This window comes from Grammomys surdaster, unplaced genomic scaffold, assembly GCF_004785775.1.
Source record: "Grammomys surdaster isolate TR1022 unplaced genomic scaffold, NIH_TR_1.0 206, whole genome shotgun sequence".
In the NCBI taxonomy this organism is placed as follows: domain Eukaryota; kingdom Metazoa; phylum Chordata; class Mammalia; order Rodentia; family Muridae; genus Grammomys; species Grammomys surdaster.
This window is the reverse complement of record NW_021604651.1, coordinates 1,310,541-1,335,205: the sequence shown is the minus strand read 5'-3', so window position 1 is coordinate 1,335,205 and position 24,665 is coordinate 1,310,541. Positions and strand designations below refer to the sequence as shown.

Genomic DNA, 24,665 nt, shown 5'->3' with positions numbered 1-24,665 from the left:
TGGAGTATTTACTTATTACTCTGGAAGCTTTGACTAGAACAAAGCAATTTATATGTGATATTATGCTTCATAGATTCAAAACCTCATGGATCAAAGATTAAAATTTCACACTCTGATTGAGACCATAAAACAGTGAGCGCCACCAACAACCAGGGAACAATTATCAGACAAGCACGACACTGAGAAGGTGGATGGTAGTGGCATTACTTTATCTATTCCCTCAACAGTATTTGTTAAGTGCAGGAGGAGCTGAAGATGGACACTTCCACATGAGCCATTCTAATCCTGCATATTTAATCCAGCGTTATCCAAAGGCTCAAAGTTGAACACATTGCAGCATTTGTCTTTCCCCCTTTCTCTAACCATTCCCCTGATATACCTCTCTTCTGAGATCATGTGATAATGCGTTCATTCTCTTGCAGCCTGCAACTGTTTCTCTAAGCAGTCTTTGTTGAGGGGATAACAACCAGTAGTGGTAATACATCACTCTCAGCAAAAATTTATACATAAAGATATCCTTGCACAGATAATGAAATGTATTCTGGGGACACAAAACGCTTGCTCTGAACTATGTCTAATAAAAGGCAAAGTCTGTAGGAATATGTATAGAAAGGCTGTACTACCTTGATCAACACACTGAAGTAGGAAACAATTACTTAATTCTCCTGTAGAAATGAGACTGTTAAATTTCATTGACTTAGAACAGATGTTTTAGAAAGCAAAGTTCGAGTTACTGAAAAGTCAGAGGAGAAAAAAAGCAGTACTGTGTGTCTTACTGAGGCCTTGAAAAGTAGAGAAAATGCAAAGGCAAAGCCCTTAAAAGTGTGGGGACTTCACCATGACAGTTTTTTTTAATTTAATTTAATTTTTTATTTTTTTCTTCTATTTTTGCAGCTGATGTAGCTTTGTTTGTTTGTTCCCAAGAGGAAGGACTAGAGTGCAGGAAAAAGCAGGCCATTACAGGGAATTCCCCATAGCAGCTGATACTTTCTGAGCAGCCCTTTCATCATCTCCTGGAAGTCCCCGCCCCCCTATGCTAAGGAAATGCCCAGTAACTTTCGTTTTACTCTAAGAAGCTGTCTGCACGGTGCAAATGAACTGAGGCTTTTTCTCATGGCTGGTAAGTCTGGGGGTTTATTTTGAATAGGTACTATGACTTAAGTCCTAGAATATAGTCTATCCATAGCATTGGGACAGCAAAAAAATTAAAAAAACAAACAAAAAAAAAAACAAAAAAGCTGTGGGGTTAGAGCATAGAAGTCTGATTACTGTGGAGCCGGAAGCTACTGTGTTTCAGGAATTGTGGAGATGCTGAGGTATATGCAGCTTTGAGCCACAAAGAACTTGATCCCTTATTTTCCTTTTTGGAAATCAAAGAAGAAAAGTAAAGCTAGAATAACAATATGAGACAGCTCTACAAGTCTGTGATGAACTCTAAAACTGTTTTATTTTCCCAATATGCTAATTGGCGCATACTTGAAGTCACCACTCATTTCCCAAGCCTAGTTTTACTCTCTTTTTCCATTTTAAATGATTCCATTTTTTTTTTTTTTGCTAGCTCTCTGCTTCTGCTAAAATCAAGTCTGTTGTAACTCATTCTTGAATTCCTATCACAATGTTTTGACTCATATCTTCCTTTCCAGGGCTTAGGCTTCTGTTCCATCCTTGGCATTCCTTTCAAATCATGCACCCTTCTTACACTCAGAAGCTCAAAAGGCACAGGACTAAAAAATCACTTGGTGTTTTGGTAGCAAGTGTTCAAATGCATCTTTTTGGTTCTTTGGCCTGATTCTCAAAATGTGTATGTGGAGATAGATGGTTTCTGTGGTTTTTAATTATTATAATTAAAGAAGTCATTAAGAAGGATTCAGGCCACTACTCTGCCCTCACCCTGATTAGTTAAATCTTAAAGAGACTTCAGATATCTATGGACAATTCTACAGCTTGTTTAGAACAGATATATATATATATTCCTATGTTTAGGATTTACAGTAAATTTGTTCTCAGTTTTAACATTTTAGATATCTATTACTATAGTTTTTTACTCAGGAACATAGGTGACTACCTTCTACTGTGTTTTTCTACACCTTTGATTCTCACTGGAATGTAGTTCTCTCTATGTGCTCTATGTCTCATTGTCCAGTGTTTAACTTAAGCTCTAGGATGGCTTATCTCTCATGATATCAGTAAGAAATTTGTTGAGGACAGGGGTTAGGTTGTTGACAGAATTTTCTTGGAGCACACAACACACACATCTGCTCACCAGAAAAAGGAAAACCACAACATACTAAAGTAACTTTTACACCAAAATCAAATGGCATGAACTTGAGTTTTTATTGAGGTTACTTACAAGAAGCAGGGATGACTCAAACACAGCTGTATCACTAAAAACCTCATGTCATCATGGGTGATGACTCGTGAAAGCAGCAAATCTGGAGCTTTGCACTGCGTGCAGGACACTACAGTGAGACTCTCTTCGCTTTTATTCTGCTGGACAGAGTCTCCTTCCATCACAGCAGATGTTTAATCTTACTGGAAATCTTGAATATCTTCCAAGTTCCCATCCCCTTAGATATGCGACATTCAGAAGGGACATTAATCCCTTTAAACCTCTCCATTCCTTCTAGATGGAATGTTTCAATTAAGAGTAAAACTGCCATATGACAAATGGCATAGTCACTAAATTAAATTCACACCTGTGGCCTGCTTCCTGATAAGCTGGCATGCCATCTTCTGATGGGTTATGAGATTGAAATAACAGATAATTACATAATAGGAATGAGAAATTGAATAATACTAGACAAAACTAAGTATAGTTTTCTTATCCATGTAAATATTCATAACATTTTAATTCTCTAAGATACAACAATATGACACATCATTATGAACTACAGTCACTGTTGTCTAGAGAAGCTATGGAATGTATCCAATCTAGAGAACGGTGGCTTCTTTTCAGCAGCTGCTCTCTAAGCTATTTCCCTACTCCACCTTTCTTCTCTTTTCTTGGCTGTAACAGTTTAGATGCCACATATAAGTAAGATAATGCTGTATTTTAGATTTGTGTGCATAGCTTGGTTTACTACACCTAACACGATGTCCTACAATTTCATCAATATATTAACAAATGTCAGAACTTCATTTAAGAGAGTAAGTTTTATAAATGTAAAAACACTATATCTATACCTAGAGCTATGCATATCTATATCTAATCTATATCTAATCTATATCCAATCTATCTATATCTAATCAATCAGTATCTATATCATCCCTATCTGTATCTATATAATCTGTATCTATACCTATCTATGTTCTTTTCCTTATCCACTCAAGTATCCTCAAACATGGCTAATGAAACAATACTACATTAAGTAGTTATTCATCCATGATCCTTATTTCATACAGAGAATATAATCAGGTGTAGATTTTATTGATCCAAGGTAGTTATATATTATTTCCGAAGAATCTCTATGAATCCTTTTTATTATTCTAATGGAAGTACTTGTTTATACTTCCACCAATAGTGTACAAAGGCTCACTTCCTAAGCATACTCTACAACACTAGCCTTGTGTCTTTCTTTTTAAATTTTATTTATTCCTTTCTTATACAATACATCTTGACCATAGCTTTCCCTCCTTCCACTCCTCCCTGTTCTCCCTATCACTTCCCCTTCCCCTTCCCCTTAAATCAACTCTGTCTCTGAATCTCCCCTCAGGAAAGAACAGGCCTCCAAAGGACATCAACCAAACATGGCCTAGCAAAATAGAATGAGATTAGCACAAATCTTCACATCAAGGCTGGGCAAAGCAGCCTGATAGATGAGAATGGATCCTAAAAGCAGGCAAAAGATTCAGAGACATCCCTACTCATACTATCAGGAACACCCCAAAACACAAAGCCAATAATTGTATATGCAGAAGACCAAGTGCAGACCCATACAGACTCTGATAGCTAATATTGGCCTCTGTGAACACCTTTGAGCCCTATTTAGTTGATTCTGTCACTTCTTTTCTCCCTTCTGGTTCCCATAATCTTCCCCCATTTCAAGGAACTTTCCAAACTCTGAAGGGAGGGAACCAATGAAGACCTTCAACCTAGGCTCTATCTCCACCTATTGTTTGGCTATGGGTTTCTGCATCTGTTCCCATCAACTGCCCGAGATAGCTTCTCTAAAGATGACTGGATTAGTCACCAGATCTATGAGGGTAGCCGAGAACATCATTAGGAATCATTTCATTGATTTTTTTCCCCTCTTTTCGTAGTCATGTTCGGTTTTAGTCTAGGTCTCTGGCTATCCAGCTTCCAGTTCCTTACCATCCAGGCAGTGTGGGGCCATGGGCTTCCTCTCCTGGCATGGTCCTCAAATTAGACCAGTTGTTTGTTGGTCACTCTCACAAGTTCTGTGGAATCATTGCCCCAGTAAATCTTGCAGGCTGAATAGATGGTAGCTCGAAGTTTTGTGGCTGGTTTGGTGTCCCATTCTCACCATTGAAAGGCTTGCCAGGATACATGCCAGAAGATGGAATGTTCAGGTTCCATATACTTTATCACTAGGAGTCCTCACTATGGTAGTTCTGACTCATAGATTCCAGGGAGTTTCCACCACACTAGGTTTCCAAATCACCCCTGCCCAAATGCCCTCTAATTCCAGTCATCTCTTCCTGTATCCTCATCCTCCATTACTCTCTCCCTCTACCTAATCCTTCCTATTCCCACCCTCACCCTCCCCTAGTCCACTTTCAAATCTAGTTCCCCTTCCGAGAAAGCTCAATGCATCACCTCTAGGGACCACCTTATTACTTATCCAGTCTGGGTTTGTGAATTGTAGCCTGATTATCCTTTACTAAACATAATATTCACTTATAAGTGAGTATATACTATATTTGCCTTTCTGTGTTTGAGTAGCCTCATTCTGGATGATACTTTGCAATTCCATCTATTTTTTTTTTTGCAAATTTCATGATGTCATCATTTTGAAATGCTGAGAATACCTCATTGTGTAAATATATAGACAATATTTTCTGTATCCACTTTTTAGTTCAGGGATATCAAGGTTGTTTCCAATTTCTGGCTCTTATGAGTAAAGCTGTGATGAGCATAGTTGAACAAGTGTCCCTGTGGTGGGATGGAAAGTCCTATAGATATGTTACAAGAGTCATGCTAGATCTTAGGTAGATCAATTCCCAATTTTCTGAGAAACTGCTATGTTGATTTTCATAGTAACTATACAATTTTGTGTCATTTTAATAATGCTCATTCTGTTAGACATCAGATGATATCTTACTGTGGTTTTAATATTCATTTCCTGATAATTAGAATTACTGTTTGTTTGTTTGTTTGTTTGTACATACATACTGGCTACCTGTGCTTTTCTGTAAATTTATCTGCTCAGTTCCTGTCATTATGTTGTTACTCTGTATTCTTGCTACTAAAGCTATTAAGTAGGTTGGCTCTCTTACACAATCAAGGTATTAGCTTCACAGATTGGAAATCTGTTCTACAATTCCACAAGCTCTCTGTTCACTCATTGTTTCCTTTGGCTTCAGCTTGGTTGCTTTGTTGTTTTTACTCATTTATTTGTTGTTGATTGACATTAATTTTGCTTAACTATTTTTAAGGTCATTAGGGTAAAAATCATAGCACAGTGTAATGTAAATGGAAATTCCCTCTGTGTTTTTACAGTGTTACATAATTACTGGTCTAAACTTTAATTATTGAGATACTTTTCTTTTTGTTTGGTCTGAGATATAGAACTAATTTTCCTCTACAAGTATATATATAATTTTCCTAATAATATTTATTGAAGAGGCAATCTTTCTAGATCTCAGGTTCGCAGTGCTTTGATTGAAAAGTAACTGAGTCAAATCTTTGGCTATAATTCCACACTATCATACAGGCTTTCTGGGTGGCTTCTCTGTAGGCCTCATTTCACTTTAATTATTTTCACTTTGTGGTTACATAGCATGCCTTCCCTTCACATTTAATGTTTTAGTCAAGATGTCTTAGTCTATTTTGATTTTGATTATGACAAAACTACATCATTTTCCCATTTCCTTTCCTCCCTCCAAGTCCTCTATCTCTCCTTGCTTCCTCACCCATCCATGTGAGCTAACTCTTTTTGTTCTCTTTCAAACCCACTGCCTCTTTTTTCCCTTAATTTCTGTTACATACATATATGTATTTTGAGTTTTACAATGTGGTATAGTGTGAATTTTAATGTTTTCTTTCTACTTTTATTAAAATATGATTTGATTTTTGATAGATATTCCATTGAAATTATAGTCTGCTTAGGTGTTGTGGCTATTTTAAATAATTTTACCACTTTCATTCCACAAACACAGGGTATCCTTCCATTTATAAATAATATTTAATTTCTTTTCTAATATGTATCAGAAATTTAATTTAATGAACTTTAATTATCATTGTATGTATCTTTCACTTCCTTGGACAAATTCATTTTTGTGCCAATTTTTGTAGCTATTTTTATTGGAATTTAGTTTTTGAGTTACTTTTCAGACACTTAGTATCATAGAACAGGTAGCATTTTTATTTTGAATATTTTTATCTTTCTATTGAGAATTTTCATATAATATATTCTGATCAATGTTTTCATTGCTTCAACCTCTACCTGATCATACCTACTTAACCACCTACACAACTCCTCTTTCTCTCACTCTCTCTCTCGCTCTCTCTCTCCATCAAAAATACAAACAAAACACCCCCCCAAAAGGCAAGCAAAATAAATCAAACTAGAAAAAAATAGAAGCACAAAAACCATACACACACACAAATAAAACTAATATAAAATAATATTAAAAACCATAATATATAATCAAAATACAAGTAATGCAAAAAAGCAATATGAAACAAAATGTCTTCATACATGCACTCTAATTTATTTTGTATTAGACATTAACAGCTGGACATGTTACTACTCTTAAGTGTGGTTTGTATATCCAATGAGACTCCATTGGAGAAAGCTAAGTTTTAGGTCATATGATCTACTATTAGAATAAGTAGTTCATTTTTATTGTCATTACCTGGTAAGCTTGTTGAAACTTATATATATCCCTATATATCCAAGGCTGGCCTCACATTTATAGCCATTCTTCTGTCTCTATTTTCCAAGTGTGAAAATTCAGATGCATATATCATTACACCTATTAGTTTCTATAGCTTTAGTAAATGTTTGAAGCTCCTGTTAGACCTTCTTTCTGTCTCCCTAGAATCAGCTGCTTTCATTTTTTCTGATTTCTAGAATTTTCAATATTTTATGGAACAAAAGTATAAAGGGTAACTTATTTCTGATCACAGTAGTAATTATGTTATTTGTGACAATTGAATATGACATTATCCATGGCAAATTTATACATACATACATACATACATACATACATACATATGCATGCCCCCCCCATATATATATATATACATATATAATTTGTTATGTTATCAATTTCTTTATTACCTACTACCATTGATCAACCATTCAGCACTTTCCTTTTTCGGAATATACAAATTACTATAACAGAGTACAGAGCTTAGGTAGAGTAGATATTTCAACATGAACCTGAGTTCTACATTATCAAACTCTGACAGATGATATTTATAGACTATAATCCAAGACCAACATCTCTTCATCTCTTCTAAATAGTATGAACACTTTAACCAAACATTTTGTTTTCCTTTCTGTGTCCTGAAACATCATATTAGTATGCTTTCAAGGATCTCTTCACCAAATGACATGGAGCAGCACATGCTATTTTAAAAGAATGTCTCTAATATGTGAACTACTATGTTCTTTTTAATTTATACTATTTTTATGATTTGTTCAATCAATAGCTAAGTTCTCTGTGTATAGGTTGTACATCTTACTAATATCCTTTTCACCAAAATTGTTATTGTGATATCATAGGGAAAACATTCATAAAATAATTGGTTCAATGGCAAATCAGCAAATTATTATCATTATAGAGTCTATGTCATGGTTGAATATGTATTATCTTAATTTGTATATTTTATAGTAACTTGTTAACTGATATTATCTCATATTTAGTTGTGATGATCATGAAATAAGTAATAATTATTACTGTATATGCTTACTGTGAAGGTCTGTTATATTAATATATATATAAACCTTAGTGTACAGATTTGTACCTCACAATGTTTTTGCTACTGTCTTTTATTGTTTTTTAGGTGGTGAATGCTTCCACATTTAGTCATAAGTGCATAAGTAATGTTATACCTATTGGGTTAACTGATATTAGGTAATTTTTCATGCTTTATAATTTCTATGTGGCTTTTTTTCATAATAAATGCCAAGCAAATGCTGAAAAGAACATACAAGACAGTAAAGTAAATAAGCACTATGATCTGGGCCAAAGTCCTTGTTTACTATGTAGATAAATATTATTTGATTATGCCATTTTGATGTGAAAGTTATTTTGACATTGTCATTAAGTAATTAATGTGGTAAAGTTAAGTAAGAATTGCTTAAATATTCTGTCTTTCCATACACTCCATGCTTAAGTCTTATCTTTAGAGCTAAAATTAAAAATGATGATTTGATACCTCTATTTTACTTACTACCCTATAAAAATTTAATCATCCTAAGGAGTAATATATTGACTCGTAATTTTGCTATACTAGAATAAAAGCATACTGCTTTAACTGAACTAAACACAAAGGAGTGACTCTATATATAGACTAATGAGAAGAATTTCCTATCTTGACAAGAGCTTTGCCTTCCCCCCAAAACACACATTTTGGGTGAATCATTGTCTCTTCAGGACTGACCAAGAAATTGGTAAAAATAAAGCCAATGAATGAGCAATGCTATATAATAAAGAGAAGCAGCTACCAAAAAGCCTGTGTAGTGATGCCCTAATAAACATAGTCTGCTATAAACTTGCAAGGTTGACCCATTTCTCCATGTACAAAGAAATTGGCATGTAGCTTCTTGGTTAATGGGAAAAGGGAGCTTGTTTTCAGAAATGTTGTTAAATCGCAAAGACTATCCAAGGTGAGTACAAGCTCTACCTGGCTTGTAGTTGAACAAGTCTTTTGTCTCTGACAGAAAACAACCACCCTGACAAACCACTTAAAGTACTGGAAAAGCTGGGCAAAGAATTCCTAACGGAGTACCTAGAAAAATTGGTCCAAAGCAATGTATTGAAATTAAAAGAGGAAGATAAACAAGAATTTAACAATGCTGAACGCAGGGACAAGCGCTGGGTCTTTGTAGATGCCATGAAAAGGAAACACAGCAAAGTGGGTGAAATGCTTCTCCAGACATTCCTTAATGTGGACCCAGGCAGCCACCATAGTGCAGGTAAGAACAGAATGGACTGTGATCAGCTCATAGTGCTCATGATCTAGTCTGTTTTCAGGCCCAACACTCATTTTGATTTTCTAATCTTTGTATCACTAATGTATCATTTTTCTCTAAAATAGATAACCTTTTAGAAAGTGTTTTTTACTTTCGTGTGGGTAGGATCTAGTTTCCAACGTGGCAAAAATGCTACATCCTATGTTCAAGCTATTTTGAGAAATAACTAGTCACCTGACAATTATAGAATGGAGCACTAATCCTAAAGTTGATCACATTGTGAATTTTGTGGTTCTCATCAGTCTAGCATCTATAAAATGGGAGCATTCTAGTATTTTCTTTCATATTGTTTCAGAGCTAGAAACATAGTCAAGTCAGGAACATAACTTCTCAAATGCTGACTTCCAACCAAGGTTCTTTGCTGGACTACATATTCACTGAGCACTGTCTACACAGTTAGTATTTCTGAGCACATGTTCCATTGTTTCATGAAATGAACACTTGTAAAGCTAAACACTGACTTCTCCTATTAAGTCAATTAGATGCTTTCCCACAAACTGAAAGAATCTCAAGGATGAAACTAAACTAAAAATATTGCATGCAATAAAGATCAGAATCAGAGGAAGGTGTTCAAAATACTTTAAGGAATTTCAGAAATGTCCAAACTCTTGAGCTTAATTGAATTGAATTGAGTGTTCAACAGAAAGCACTCTCTTGAAGAACCCTGGGCTTTGTCTATATTGTAATCTCCAGGGTGATCCCAGGACATCATGAAAGCACTGGTCCAGTAGACCAGGCCACAGGGGAGAAAGATATTAGAATAGGTCCAGGCTCTGGCTAGTCATTTGCATATGGATTTAATTCTGAAGGTCTGGCAAAACAGAGTGAAGGATAGGAAGAATCCAAGATATTTGTCACACTGAACTAATTTGTGCCAAGAACTTCTAGTCAGAGAGAAGCACTTGAAGTTCTATTGGCCAAGGATTATATCTTTGTCTTATCTAAGAGGAATCTCTCACTTGTTATATTAATTTAATAGGATTACTTATCAGTTTATGGGAATCAAAAATTAAAAATGTATCTAAATTTCTATTGTTTTAAAATTTCTTCCCCTCCAATACAGTAGCTAGGAGCCACTTGTGCATAGTAACACATTCTGAAATGGCAAAATTTGTGGTACATTGCACCGAAGAGTATAAGAATATTACTAGTATTATTTCCTTAATTGTTTTTCCTTTCATTTTATGATAATAGAAAAGTTAAACTGGACTATCAATTAAAGTAATCTTCTAGTAGATAAGACTCTGGTAAGTATATTTGGCAGAGATACAACTGAAATAAACAAGAATGAGGTAGATTTTAAGAGTAAAATCATCAGAAATTTAATGTTGTTGAGTATGAAAAAGTCAGGTTTAATCTCAAATTACAATGGTGTTCTCAAGAATTACCAGAATTAAGGGTCTCATTGTTGAGCTGTTCTGCTTTTCACATCAATCACCTCTCTTCCCTTTCTTAGTTGTACAATATTCTGTGCTACTGATTACTATACTAATCATTATGTATCATTTAGTTTTCTTCCAGACCATTCTGCCAACCAACAAATCCTGTCTCTAAATCAGACTGAAAGATTCACATTATGTGATGTATTTTACAGCTAATCCAGAAATGGAGGAACCAGAAGAATCAGTGGACACTCTCAAGCTTTGTTCTCCTGAGGAGTTCGCAAGGTTTTGCAGAGAAAAGACACAAGAAGTACTGTCCTTTGTTGTTGGAATACAGATATGAAAACAATTGTTCATACTAAAGACAATTTCTTAAACCTCTGAGCCCAAGTGATGGTGATATAAGTGCTATAGATTATGATCTTGATTATAAACAAAGTCAATTTGTTTCTTAATTCAGTGATAAAAATCATGGTGTTCATTTAGTTTATTTTTCTCTCCTATTCATGAATTATGAAAATTTTATCTGTAGTAATGGAATCAAAATATTTATAAAACAACACAGTTAACTAGTAATTATCTGTAGACTGGTTTTAAAAAGCACACATACTGAAGAAGGTTTATTATTGTAGTAAACAGAACATAATATTGATATACTAAAAATGGCATCATAATAATATTACTAAATGCACTTTTATTGAGATGAACTGATAATATCTTTGGATTTTATAGCTAAACTAACCTTACATTCCATGGAAATTTGACTAGCTGCTAGTAAACTAGAGAAGAAAGTAGTAATTATCCTGAGTTTCTCAAGACTTATGTGTAACTATTCCAGTTATATTCTAGTTCTGTCTTTAGCCCTTGAGAAGGACACAAATAGCATCTTTCAGTTATAGTTTGAGGGAAAAGGAAGCTATATGAGACCTTAATAAAGCAATGCTTATTATAGTCAAATAGACCTTCAAAAAAAACTCAAGAAAGACAAATTCATTGTCTCTTTTATACAGATTTACCCAATAAAGGAGGCCAATGGCCGTACTCGAAAAGCTCTTATCATATGCAATACAGAGTTCAAACATCTATCACTGAGGTATGGGGCTAACTTTGACATCATTGGCATGAAAGGCCTTCTTGAAGACTTGGGCTATGATGTGGTGGTGAAAGAGGAGCTTACAGCTGAGGTAAGAGCCAGTGCAACCTCCTATATTGGGAACATAAAGAGTTTTATTCACAGATGGCCATTTTAATTTAAGGATTTAAGGAGAATCCTCTACCAAACTTAGGATACAGACAGGTGAAGGTGTGTGTGCTTGTGAACACCTCTGTATGTGTGTGTGTGTGTGTGTGTGTGTGTGTGTGTGTGAGAGAGAGAGAGAGAGAGAGAGAGAGAGAGAGAGACAGAGAGACAGAGAGACAGAGAGACAGAGAGATCAAAATAGTTAAATTCGGTAAGTGGAATCTGTGCCTTTTTACGTTTCAAATATTCCATGTACCTGCCATACAAAAAGTGCTCGGCTATGTGGGTTCATGCAATATTCTTATTTCCAAAGTGGAGCAATTGAGACACAGTGCCAGAGCATGATGATGTAGCAAACACTGAATACGAGGTGGGTGATCCATATTTGCAATGCAATGTAGCACAGAGAATGATAACCATGGGAGCAAATGTGGAGACAAAGTGTGGGACAGAAACTGAAGGAGGGGCCATCTGAAGACTGTTCCACCTGGGTATCCATCCCAGAGGTAGACGCTGATGTGGATGCCAGGAAGTGCATGCTCACAGGAGCCTGACATAACTGTCTCCTTAGAAGTCTGCCAGAGCCTGACAATATACAGAGGTGGATATTCACAGCTAACCATTGAACTAATCATGGGTTTCCCAATGGAGGAGTTAGAGAGAAGACTGAAGGAACTGAAGGAGTTTGAGGCCCCATGGGGAGAGCAACAATACCAACCAACCAGAGCTCCCAGGGTCTAAACCACTATCATCCTACTAAAGGACGTCATTGGTTTTGTCCAGGGCATGGAGTCAGAGATGAAAGACTTTGCTGCACTCTCAGAGCACCAGACATCGGACAGCACATTCCTAGTGCTAATGTCTCATGGCACACTGGATGGCATCTGTGGAACAATGCACAGTGAAAAAACTCCAGATGTACTACAATATGATACCATCTATCAGATATTCAACAACTGCCACTGCCCAGGTCTACGAGACAAACCCAAAGTCATCATTGTGCAGGCCTGCAGAGGTGGTAAGTTCTTTGATAGAACTGTGAGCTCCAAGGCTGCTAGCTATGCAAGTACTGGCAGGTAATACCACAAGGGCTTTGTGTCTAGGAGAAATAACTTTAGGTTCTGTTTAGTTTTCAGAAATTAATGGAAGCAATAGGAAATGCCATCAAATGTGCCATTACTAAAATTTGCCTGGTTAGCTGAAACATTTTCCTATAAGATTTATCCAACATACATGATTAAGAACTTTTCCAGAATCCCCAAGTCAACGATAGAAGTATACAACTATTAGAGCAAAATGATTTTAATTTTTAATATACTGGTGATTTTTATATTATCATTTTGAAATTTGTATTTGAAAGTGAGACAATTCCCAATATAATTGTTGTATCTGAGATCAATCCCCTACTCGTACTAATGGATGGACCATAGGACCATACAGAAATAAGGTCAACAAAGAAACATAAGAGTTAGACTACATTATACATCAAATGAGAATCAATATCTACAGAATATTGTAATCAACATATACAGAATACACATCTGAAATCCCAGTTCTGAGAAGAAAAATAAAGGTAGATTCTCATGGAAGACTCCTCAACCCAATGGCCAAACATCACAATTTATTTGTCAAGTTTGTGGCTAGTATATAAAATGTATATATTATACATTTACTCCTGACCAAAATTACCATTCAAAATATCCCTCATACCAATTTTTTTAAGGACATAGTGAGTAAAATATAGAAACAGCCTAGATTAGCATCAACACATGACTGGATAAAGAAAATGTCTTTATGCGTAATTAGGTACTGTAAAACCATAAAAAGAATCAGTTCTTGAAATTTAAAGGAAAATAAATGGAACTGCATATCCACATGTTAAGCAAGATGAATCAGTCACAGAATGATGATTGTCTAATATTATTTTTCAGATTCTTATATGTGGAAACTAAATAAAAATATAAAAATGTGATCTGAAGATAGAAGAGTGTTTATAAATGAGGAAATGAGGACTTAGAGCTGGGGAATGTAGCAAGAAGGGAGAGTGAAAAGAAATGAGAGAAGGATTCAAGGCAAATGAGATTGACATGGTCAGAGCCAATGTGTCGATGTGTGACGGTTCATTATGTTACATTTATTGCTGCAATCACTGCCTGTATAAACCAGTATATAAAAATTCAATACTTGAGTGTGCCCACATGTCATTCTGTCTTTTATTTTATCCTGTACTAATAATATAAAATAACTGCTTCCTTATGATATTCTATACATTTACACCTGATCTGATCAGTCTATACCATACCAACCTTTGCTGTCTCCATCCCTCTCTTGCTGCTCCACACCTTTTATTGAGATATTTCCACTTCCACCTTTGTGTGTCTCTTTAGTTTTTAACCTAGACAAAGATTAAAATTAATCTAAGACTAGATATAAGTAAAATCATCTAATGTTATCTTTCCCAGTCTGGCTTATTTTGCTTAACATGATGACTCCAAGTTTAACCAATTTACTTTGAAATAATAAAATTTGGATCTTCTTTCATTGCATAATGTTTTCTTGTGTATATTAACCTCATTGTTCTTATATATTCAATTATTAGTGGGGACCTATGCTTATGTCACAATTTGGATATGATTAATAGTAAAACAATACATACGGGTGCATGCATATGTCTATTGTATTTTTTATTTTATTTGCATTGAAACAGAGTTTTGCTGTTTATTTCCAATACGTCAGAAACTCATAGTGATCTCATGCCTCAGTCTCTGGGGAGTTGGGATTATTGCTGTGTACTATCACATCTGACTTGTAGAATTCACATAGGCCTCTATGAGTTTGAATTCATATAACCATGTGCCTATAAGTAACTAAAGTAGAAATAATATCTCCATAGCCAGGTGGTATAAAATGATGCATATCTAAAAGTCCTCTGCTGGTTTTAGTAAACACATTCCTACAAAATTATGACTCTGTCCTTATTTTTTCTTATCATGGAACATTTCTCAATGATCTTACAGGGAAAGAAATTCTCTCTCAGTCTCTTTCTCTCTGTTCTTTGTCTCTCCTGTCTCTCTGTGTCTTTCTGTGTCCCCCCCCCTCTCTCTCTCTCTCTGTGTGTGTGTGTGTGTGTGTGTGCTGTGCTCCTACCTACAGTGCTTGTTTGTGTGTATATGTGAAACTAATCTTTAATGAGCTCTTTAAATGACTGAGGTAGGAAACTGGAAGTTCTACTGAGTGTGATCAGTGCTATAGAATACATTGTTTCTCCAGGGAACCCTGGGGAAGTGTGGATCAGAGAGTCTTCAAAAGCCCAGTCGTGCAGAGCTGTAGATCTACCTAGGAATATGGAAGCTGATGCTGTCCAGCTGAGCCACGTGGAGAAGGACTTCATTGCCTTCTACTCTACAACCCCACGTATGTGTTTTCTCAAACATACAGCTTTACAAGTCAAAAGCCATCTTTCTATAGCAATAGTCTGACACATATTTTGAGGCTAGTGTATATATATATATATAAAATCTTATTTTGTTTTGAGAACCTGGACTCCTTATACACAACTTTTAAGAATGGCATTTTACTATAATTAGTGAAATGTATAGTGAAATATATATATATATATATATATATATATATATATATATATATATGGATATGGATATGGATATGGATATGGATATAGATATAGATGTATGCATGTGTGCATGTGTGTGTGTATCAGGATATTCCAGTTCAGAGGATACTCTTTTAACATACATGATTGATTCATTTCTTTTAACCAAATTCCTTCAACATTCTTACATAAACATTCATAGATCACAGAATTATCTGCTTCATCTCAAATATTCAGCCCCAAGGACATTTTGGCCAACATCCTGTCAAATTCTAGATACACCAATTCTATGACATGGTCCACTAGGAATGGGGAATCCTGTTAAAGAAGTTGAAGAAGACACATTTGCAGAACTCAAAGTGGAACACAGTGCTGAGTGTTTGATCTCTGTATGTGTTTCCTAAGTTGCTTTACATCTACTTTTTGAATTTATATATTTTTCAAAGTTTATTTTTAAAAGTATTTTGTGGAGGCAAACTTGTTAACCTCAAAAAGCACAGTGTCTACACTTAATGAGTTTGAATATGTATATGTGTAACAACCCATACTGTCCCACGTTTGGGGGCCACGTTGTAATGGCTCATTCTGCTGCTCTGGTCTGTGGGTCAGGGTCTAGCAAGAGAGAGAGTGGGGATGGAGGGGTGAGACACATGAATTATGGAGACAAGACAGAGTCTGATCAAGTCTCCTTCTTATTAAAAGGAAGTCTAGGTATACATAAGCCTAAGCAGGGGAACACAGCTGAAGATGCTTTGCTACGTGCCTGGTAGCCATGGATACCACGTGCGCCTTGCAGCTGAGGGCACTAAACAGCAAAACAAGATATGTGAGAAAAACAAGATGTTTATCAGAGTGTGATCAGCTGTTGTGGGCTGTTGAAAACAAGTATCTTGTCAAGGTATATGGCCTGAGATGGCTGCAAAGATGATAGCCGCGTTCTGCTAGGGGTCGGCTCCCAACATATACGTATATGTGTAAAAGATATCACCAGTACAGAATATGGCATCTTCTTACCTCTCTCCTACCAAAGTATATCAGTCTCAACTATTTTTCATTCTGAGCATATTTTGTATGAAAACATTATGCATGTAGTCTACTGAGCACACTATACAGATCAGTATTATAATTTGTGATGCATATATAATACATGTAAATACAGCAGACTCTATGACTTATTCTTCTTCTGTACCTGAAATATTGGTTCTGTGTAGTATTTTGTTAATTATATGGTGAAAAGCAAACAAACCATCAACAAAATACAGTGACATAATCTATAGGCAACATAAATATTGTCTATAAGTAGGACATGAGTTACTGTATAAAGTGAGTTAGTGTAGGCTTATCTATACTTCCCTTTACTACACATTAATTGCCAGACTCTGCTGAAGAAAAATAAAGCACACAAAATCCATAAACCAATGTATGACACTTTCTGTCTTCACAGACCACTTGTCCTACCGAGACAAAACAAGAGGCTCTTACTTCATCACCAAACTCATTTCCTGCTTCCGGACACATGCCTGCTCTTGTCATCTCTTTGATATATTTCTGAAGGTGAATGCTTTGCAGCTCATTTATATTTTTCTTAGACTTCACTATAATCACTTTTCATATTTCAATAATATAGTCAGACATGCAAAATAAAATGAGAGATTTTTATTTTCATTTACATGTTTAAAATATAGTTTAGAAAAAGATGCCAGTATATCACACTGAAAGTTCTAAACAGATTAGTGCAAGAAAAAAAGAACATACACAGACTAGACCTAGGCCTTCCCTAACATATGGAACAGATGTGCAGCTTGGTCTTCATGTGGGTCCTGAACAACTAAAACAGGAGCTATCCGAAAAGCTGTGACGTGTATTTGGGATATCTTCTTCTACCTGGGCTGCCTTGACTGGCTTCAGTGGGAAAGGAAGCATCTAGCCTCACAGAAACTTGAAGTATCATAGATATAGAATATCCATAAGGGCCCCCATCTGCTTAGAAGAGAAAAGGAAGGGTATGGGGGGAAAATTGTGGAAGGGGGTAAAGGAGGGAATGAGTGGGATATGAAGTGAATAAGTAAAATTAAATTAAGAAAAAGAAGAAGTCACTGAGATTTTAATTTACTTTAGTGAAGGCTTAATTTGGCTGGGGCTTAAAAACAGACCATCTTCCAAATTTAATTCTCATGAATGGAAGGGAAAGGCAATGAAGATTGGAGAGTCTCAGATTAGATATGATGCTCATGTCTACGTAGGGTAATCTTATGAAGCCCAGCAACTCCATTTTGGAGAAACTCCATTTTATGTGAGACCAGGGATTAAACTCTAATTCCAGAAAGAAAGTCACAAAGTCCACCTGAGCAAACATGTTATGACAACCCTCATCCTCTTAGCAACAGCCAGGATACAATAGCAGGGTCAAGGTACATAGAGATTACTTAAGACATGCTGCCGAGAATAGGTAACCTGACCATGCAGTTTGTCAGGTGGGTCTACCCTGGTGTTCAGTTCATGCAGATTATACCAGAAGTGCAGTTTTTACAATATTAACTTGATAACCCATATGGAAATTCCTCAAGCTTGATACAACCATAATAAAATCCCTACACTCCTAGACTCTGGGCTCTCTGACTCACCGTGACAGTGAGAGTCTGAGAGACCTTGCTCCCAAGCTCGTAATAAGAGACCCTTGTAAGTTTGCATCAGAATTGGCTACTCAGTGGTCTTTGAGCTCCCTGTGACTTGGACATTACAATTATACATGGGGTAGGGACATAATGTTGAGTTAGAATTTCCATTAGCCTTATTCCAACAACTCTTAAGTTCTTTTATCCCTATAGCTTTCTGCACTGCAATGAAGCATGTTTTCTGTGAATCTTGAAGCTAATATAGTATAAATCTTATTTTTGGTTTTAGGTGCAACAATCATTTGAAAAGGCAAGTATTCATTCCCAGATGCCCACCATTGACCGAGCAACCTTAACAAGATATTTCTATCTCTTTCCTGGCAACTGAGAACAGTAAGTAGATTTCCTATTAGAAGCCTGAATACTTGGATGGCCAAGTTGATCTCTTGGTTGGCCTAATTTATTGAGTACTGGCACATTTTTGTTATACTTTCATACATCTAGATTCCATTTATTGCCTCAAACTATCAAGCAAATGATAAAGGTTATAGGGAAAACAAAGGTAAAATAAAAACAATCAACAATAAATGGTGGAAGACTTAATTTGACGATTATTAAAGTAAGTTATATTATGCCCATATATTAATTAGTGTTTATATAACTTCTCTCCTATAGTATATCTTTTTATTCCCTGCATAATCCACAGAGAATCCAAGTGAATGTCTAATAGGTATAGCTAGAACTTAATTAGCAATAAACAATGAATAAGGGAATGGATTCTCTGTGGAATAAACATACTTACTATCTATCTATTCTTTGTCTCCCCTACAGAAGCAACAAGCAACTGAAGCTCATTTCTTCAGCTTGAAGAAGTGATCTTGGCCAAGGATCAAGTTTTATACCTGCATTTCTGGAACTAGGGAAACTAATGAAAGAAGAATTGTGAATTCAAGACCAGCCTGAGTAATACAGTGAGATTCTGTCACATAAACAAGCAAACAAACAAAAACAAAATAAACAAAAAAATCTTTATCAAAAGAGAACATGAATTTATTTGTGTATATAAATAAAAAGAAAGCAAATAATTGTATTATGTTAGATTCTTTAATGGAGAATAATATTTAAGTTAAAATGACAGTAAATTGAAGAGATAGGGAATAGTAAACTATAGTTTCAAACTTTAGGGATCATATGATGCACACATTACTAGAAAAGAAAAACAGGGAATTTAGCTCTGGCAGTTGGATAAAAGAAAGTTGTGATTGTAATGGTCAGCTTTCAATATCCAACTTGACAGAATATAGGGTATCTTGGAGACAAGCCTCTGACCATGCAAGTGAAGCATTGTGTTGATTAGGTCAAGTGATGCAAGAAAGCCTAGGCTAATAGAGGGAAGGATCATATCCTAAGTCTGAGCCCTGAAAAGCTAGCTGTACATCAGAATTCATCACTTTCTTCTTCTTGGTTATGCACACAAAGCCCTAAGTTCCTGGAAAATGAATCTCTATCATGGTGGATTGTATCCTCAAAACTCTGAAGCACAGTAAACTCATTCTTCCTTCAGTTGCTTTTGTTAGGGCATTTTCTCAGTAAGAGGGCAAGTAGATGAGATAGAATATAAATGATTACATGGTATGCCTTGCACACATTAAGATATTATTTTAAAAAAAATATATCAGAAAGGCTGTTGAGATGACATAATGAATCATCAACACTCTTACTGACAAGGCTGAAGACTTTAGTCTGATTTTTGAGTCTCACATGGTAAAAGGAGAAAAGAAAAGTGACTCATTCCACAAGTTGTCTTCTGGCTTCCATACAGGAGTAGCATATGTAAACACACATACACACACACACACACACACACACACAAATAAATATTCTAAAAATCTTAATAACATGTATTAGCAAGGAAATGCTGTAATCAGAATCTTGCTGCCCTATTGGCTGTACTGTGTTGTTTTATAGCCACCATGACATACAGCATGGTGTTTATGCATTTCAGGGACCAATCTGTGTATTTAAACAAAATGATTAAAAACAACACATCAAAGAAATATTTTAATATTTTTATTTATGGCCGTAATAGTCACTCAAAACATGACAACAAACCAAAAGCAAATGAATAAGCAAATGGCATTCTATTCAGTCTGCAAATATGAATCTTATTTACATTTAAAACCAAGAGTATTCTGCATACTGCAAAGTGAGTGGCTACTGTGAACATGATGTCATGCAATGAGAAATAGAGAGAATGTGATTGATTTGTATACATATAATAGTCAGACTCCTGAAAAAGAAATTAGGGAAATGACACCCTTCACAATAGTCACAAATAATATGAAATATCTTGGTGTGAATCTAACCAAGCAAGTGAAAGACCTGTATGACAACAACTTCAAATCCCTGAAGAAAGAAATTGAAAAAGATCTCAGAAGTATGCTCATGGATTGGCAGGATTAATATAATAAAAATGGCCATCTTGCCAAAAGCAATCTACAGATTCAATTCCCATTAAAATCCCAACTCAATTCTTCACAGAGTTAGAAAAGGAAATTCTCAAATTCATATGGAATAACAAAAAACTCAGGATAGCGAAAACTATTCTCAACAATAAAAGAACTTCTGGAGGAATCACCATCCCTGACTTCAAGCTGTACTACAGAGCAATAGTGATAAAAACTACATGGTATTGGTACAGAGACAGGCAGGAAGATCAATGGAATAGAATTGAAGACCCAGAAATGAGCCCACACACCTATGGTCACTTGATCTTTGACATTGGAGCTAAAACTGTCCAGTGAAAAAAGGACAGCATTTTCAACAAATGGTGCTGGTTCAACTTGAGGACAACATGTAGAAGAATGAAAATTGATCTATTCTTATCTCCTTGTACAAAGCTCAAGTCTAGGTGGATAAAGGACCTCTACATAAAACCAGATACACTGAAACTAATAGAAGAGAAGGTAGGGAAGAGCTTCGAATACTTGGGCACAGGGGAAAAGTTCCTGAACAGAACACCAATGGTATATGCTCTAAGATCAAGAATTGACAAATGGGACTTTATAAAATTGCAAAGTTTCTGTAAGGCAAAGGACACTGTCAATAGGCTGTCAATAGGACAAAACGACAAACAACAAATTGGGAAAAGATCTTTACCAATCCTACATCTGATAGAGGGGTAATATCCAATATATACAAAGAACTCAAGAAATTAGACTCCAGACAACCAAAAAACCCTATTAAAAAATGAGGTATAGAGCTTAACAAAGAATTTTCAACTGAGGAAACTCCAATGGCCGAGAAGCACCTAAAGAAATGTTCAGTATCCTTAGTCGTCAGGGAAATGCAAATCAAAACAACCCTGGGATTCCATCTCACACCAGTAAGAATGGCTAAGATTAAAAACTCAGGTGATAGTAGATGGTGGTGAGGGTGTGGAGAAAGAGGAACACTCCTCCATTGTTGGTGGGACTGCAAGATGGTGCAACCACTTTGGAAATCAGTGTGGAGGTTCCTGAGAAAATTGGACATAGCATTACCTGAGGATCCAGCTATACCACTCCTAGGCATATACCCAGAAGATGCTCGAACACATAACAAGGACATATGCTCAACTATGTTCATAGCAGCCTTATTTATAATAGCCAGGAGCTGGAAAGAACCCAGATGTCCTTCAACTGAGGAATGGATTCAAAAAATGTGGTATATTTACACAATGGTGTATTACTCAGCTATTAAAAACAATGAATTTGAGAGCTTCCTAGGTAAATGGATGGAACTAGAAATTATCATCCTGAGTGAGTTAAGCCAATCACAAAGGAACACACATGTTATTAACTCACTTATTATTGGATATTAGCCCAGAATCTTGAAATGCCCAAGATGCAACTCACAGACCACATGAAACTCATGAAAAAGGAAGACCAACTGGGGGTGATTCGGTCCTTCTTAGAAGGAGCAATAAAATACTCAAGGGTTCAAATATGGAGACAAAGTGAGGGACAGAAACTGAAGGAGTGGCCGTCTGAAGACCATTCCACCTGAGTATCCATCCCATGTGCAGTCACCAAAGGTAGATGCTGATGTGGAAGTCAGGAAGTGCATGCTGATAAGAGCCTGATATAGATGTCTCCTCAGAGGTCTGCAAGAGTCTGACATATTCAGAGGCAGATGCTCACAACTAGCCATTGAACTGATCATGGGGTTCCCAATGGAGGAGTTAGAGTGAAGACCATTGGAGCTAAAAGGGTTTGTGGCCCCATGAGGAGAGCAACAATACCAACCAACCAGAGCTTCCAGGGTCTAAACCACCAGCCTGGGAGCACTTAGGGAGGGATCCATGGCTTTAGCTCTATATGTAAGAGCGGAGGGCCCTGCTGGGCATAGGTGGAAGAGGAGATCCTTGACTTCATGAAGTCTGGATGCTCCAGCGGGTGGGAATTTGAGGGTGGGGTGGTGGGAGTCGGGGGTAGGTAGGGGTTACATCCACAGAGAAGAAGGGGGAGTGAGGGGATAGGGGGTTCCTGGGTGGGTGGGGGATGGGGTAAGGGACAACATATGAAATGTAAATAAAACATCCAATAAAAAAATGTTAAGAAAAATAAAGAATATTCAGACTCACAGAGACACAGAGAAAAACAGCAATGACAGACAGTACAAAAGGAAGAAAGGGGTACTGTTTAGTTTGGGGTTGTTTTTTCTTTTAACTTGCATTATGAGGATGGAAAGTTTATAGTTGTCTTTAAAGAATGAAATGATTTCTTTGCTTCACAGTTCTGGCAGACATAGTGATGCAGCAGCATCTTGGCATACAACTTATCTGTATCACAACATGGAAGAAACACTGGAAGGGAAATACCTGGACACACAATGGATCCAGTGCACTTGATAAAAACAAATATGCCTTGTTTTAAACAATCAGAGACCAATATTAGCACCTCCTAAAGGTGCCAACCTAGTGACAGAATTTGTAACTGTGGACTTTATTTTGTAATAATTTGTCTTTATAAAACCCACCATAATGCAAAAATGATTCCAGCACATAAATATTGACATGATCAGACCATAGCAGATGATAAATGTTTAATTGGTATAGTCCTTCAGTTTTAAAAATGAAACAACAACAACAACAAAATCTGTAAATCAATTCCAACAGGAGAAAGGCAGTCTCATGAACAGGTGTCAACTCTTTTGTAGTCCAAAAGTTGTTCAAGATGGTAAATTTGTATTATTGACATTTTGCCACAATAAAATCATAAATATCAAAATGGAGTATGATAACAGGGAAAAAGAAGAATGGCTGTAAATTAACTTACACATAAGAAAGTGAAGCCACTTGTTAATATTCTAAAATAAAAAGAAGAGTTAAGTGTGTTTTCAAGTCAGTATGATGGTACAGCCTACAACCTCAGCACTCATGAGGCCAAGACAAGAAGACCATGACTTTGAAACCTGTCAGGAGCTATGAAACTTTTCTCAAAAACTAATTAATTCATGATACTTGGTTTTAAAAAAAAGTCATTAAAAGCCATGGTATCAGCAACAAGAAGGAGATGATGCTAGCTACAGTTCGCTTTTATATGAAATAGTCAATGACAGCTAATACACAAACATCCTCAAGTATTTGGAAGAGGGAAAGATGTGCAGCAAAATGATGTCTTCTCATTATAAAAAAGCTGTTGTCCACACAAATTCAAAGCAGCTCTTGCTACCTCACAGGAACTCACTGTGTCTCTGGCTATCTCACAGGAAGTCACTGTAGCTCTGTCTTACATGAACTCACTGTGGCTGTGTCTATCTCACAGGAATTCACTGTGGCTGTATCTTATATGAACTCACTGTAGCTCTACTTATCTTATATGAACTCACTGTGGCTCTGTCTATCTCTCAGAAAGTCACTGTGGCTCTGACTATCTTGCAAGAACTCCCTATCACTTTGGCTATCTTACAGGATGATGATGAGCTCATTGTGACTCTGGCTACCTCACATGGCAGCCCCAGTATTAGTCCCATCAACATTTCATCATCAGGAGAGGAGAGACCCTCCTTGGAGTACTATTGTCAGCTGAGGGTTGTTTGAAGTGGTGTTGTCAATTTCATCAGTGGTGTAACAACTGCTAAGCTTCTGATGCTACATTAAACAACCTTCCACCTATGATCAGGAAAGAAACTAACAAAACACAATAAGACCCAAATAGAAACAGGCTGTGACAGTAGGGGACTTGTTGAGCAATGCTGCAGCAGGAGAGAAAGAGGATAAGAGTGGTAAATAGGGGGTGAAAATAGCTTCATTTCTTTCTGTATGAAACAATCATGCAAAATAATTTAAGAAATTATTACCACCATTGAAAAAGTATAAATAATTTAGTGAAGTACTATACAGAATACAGGAGGGAGACAAGTTGGAGGATCTGATTTTCTGTCTAAACT

The 24,665-nt window shown here is 36.2% G+C and overlaps 1 protein-coding gene across 1 annotated transcript; it reads left to right on the top strand.

The window, feature by feature from the left end:
• Positions 1 to 894: 894 nt before the first annotated feature.
• On the top strand, positions 895 to 19,273 carry LOC114624380 (caspase-4). The gene is made up of 9 exons (XM_028771327.1): positions 895 to 1,120; positions 9,075 to 9,329; positions 10,981 to 11,078; positions 11,779 to 11,952; positions 12,792 to 13,026; positions 15,279 to 15,422; positions 17,063 to 17,172; positions 18,523 to 18,626; positions 19,065 to 19,273. Exons 1-8 carry the CDS (start codon positions 1,045 to 1,047, stop codon positions 18,619 to 18,621), a joined length of 1,191 nt encoding a protein of 396 aa, XP_028627160.1. The 5' UTR covers positions 895 to 1,044; the 3' UTR covers positions 18,622 to 18,626; positions 19,065 to 19,273.
• Positions 19,274 to 24,665: the final 5,392 nt, after the last annotated feature.

Coding starts and splice junctions, on each gene's coding strand:
- LOC114624380 (XM_028771327.1), top strand. CDS start 1,045: ATGCCCAGTAACTTTCGTTTTACTCTAAGAAGCTGTCTGCACGGTGCA. Junction 15,423..17,062: donor CTTCTACTCTACAACCCCAC/GTATGTGTTTTC, acceptor CTGTCTTCACAG/ACCACTTGTCCTACCGAGAC. Junction 17,173..18,522: donor TCTTTGATATATTTCTGAAG/GTGAATGCTTTG, acceptor TTTTGGTTTTAG/GTGCAACAATCATTTGAAAA.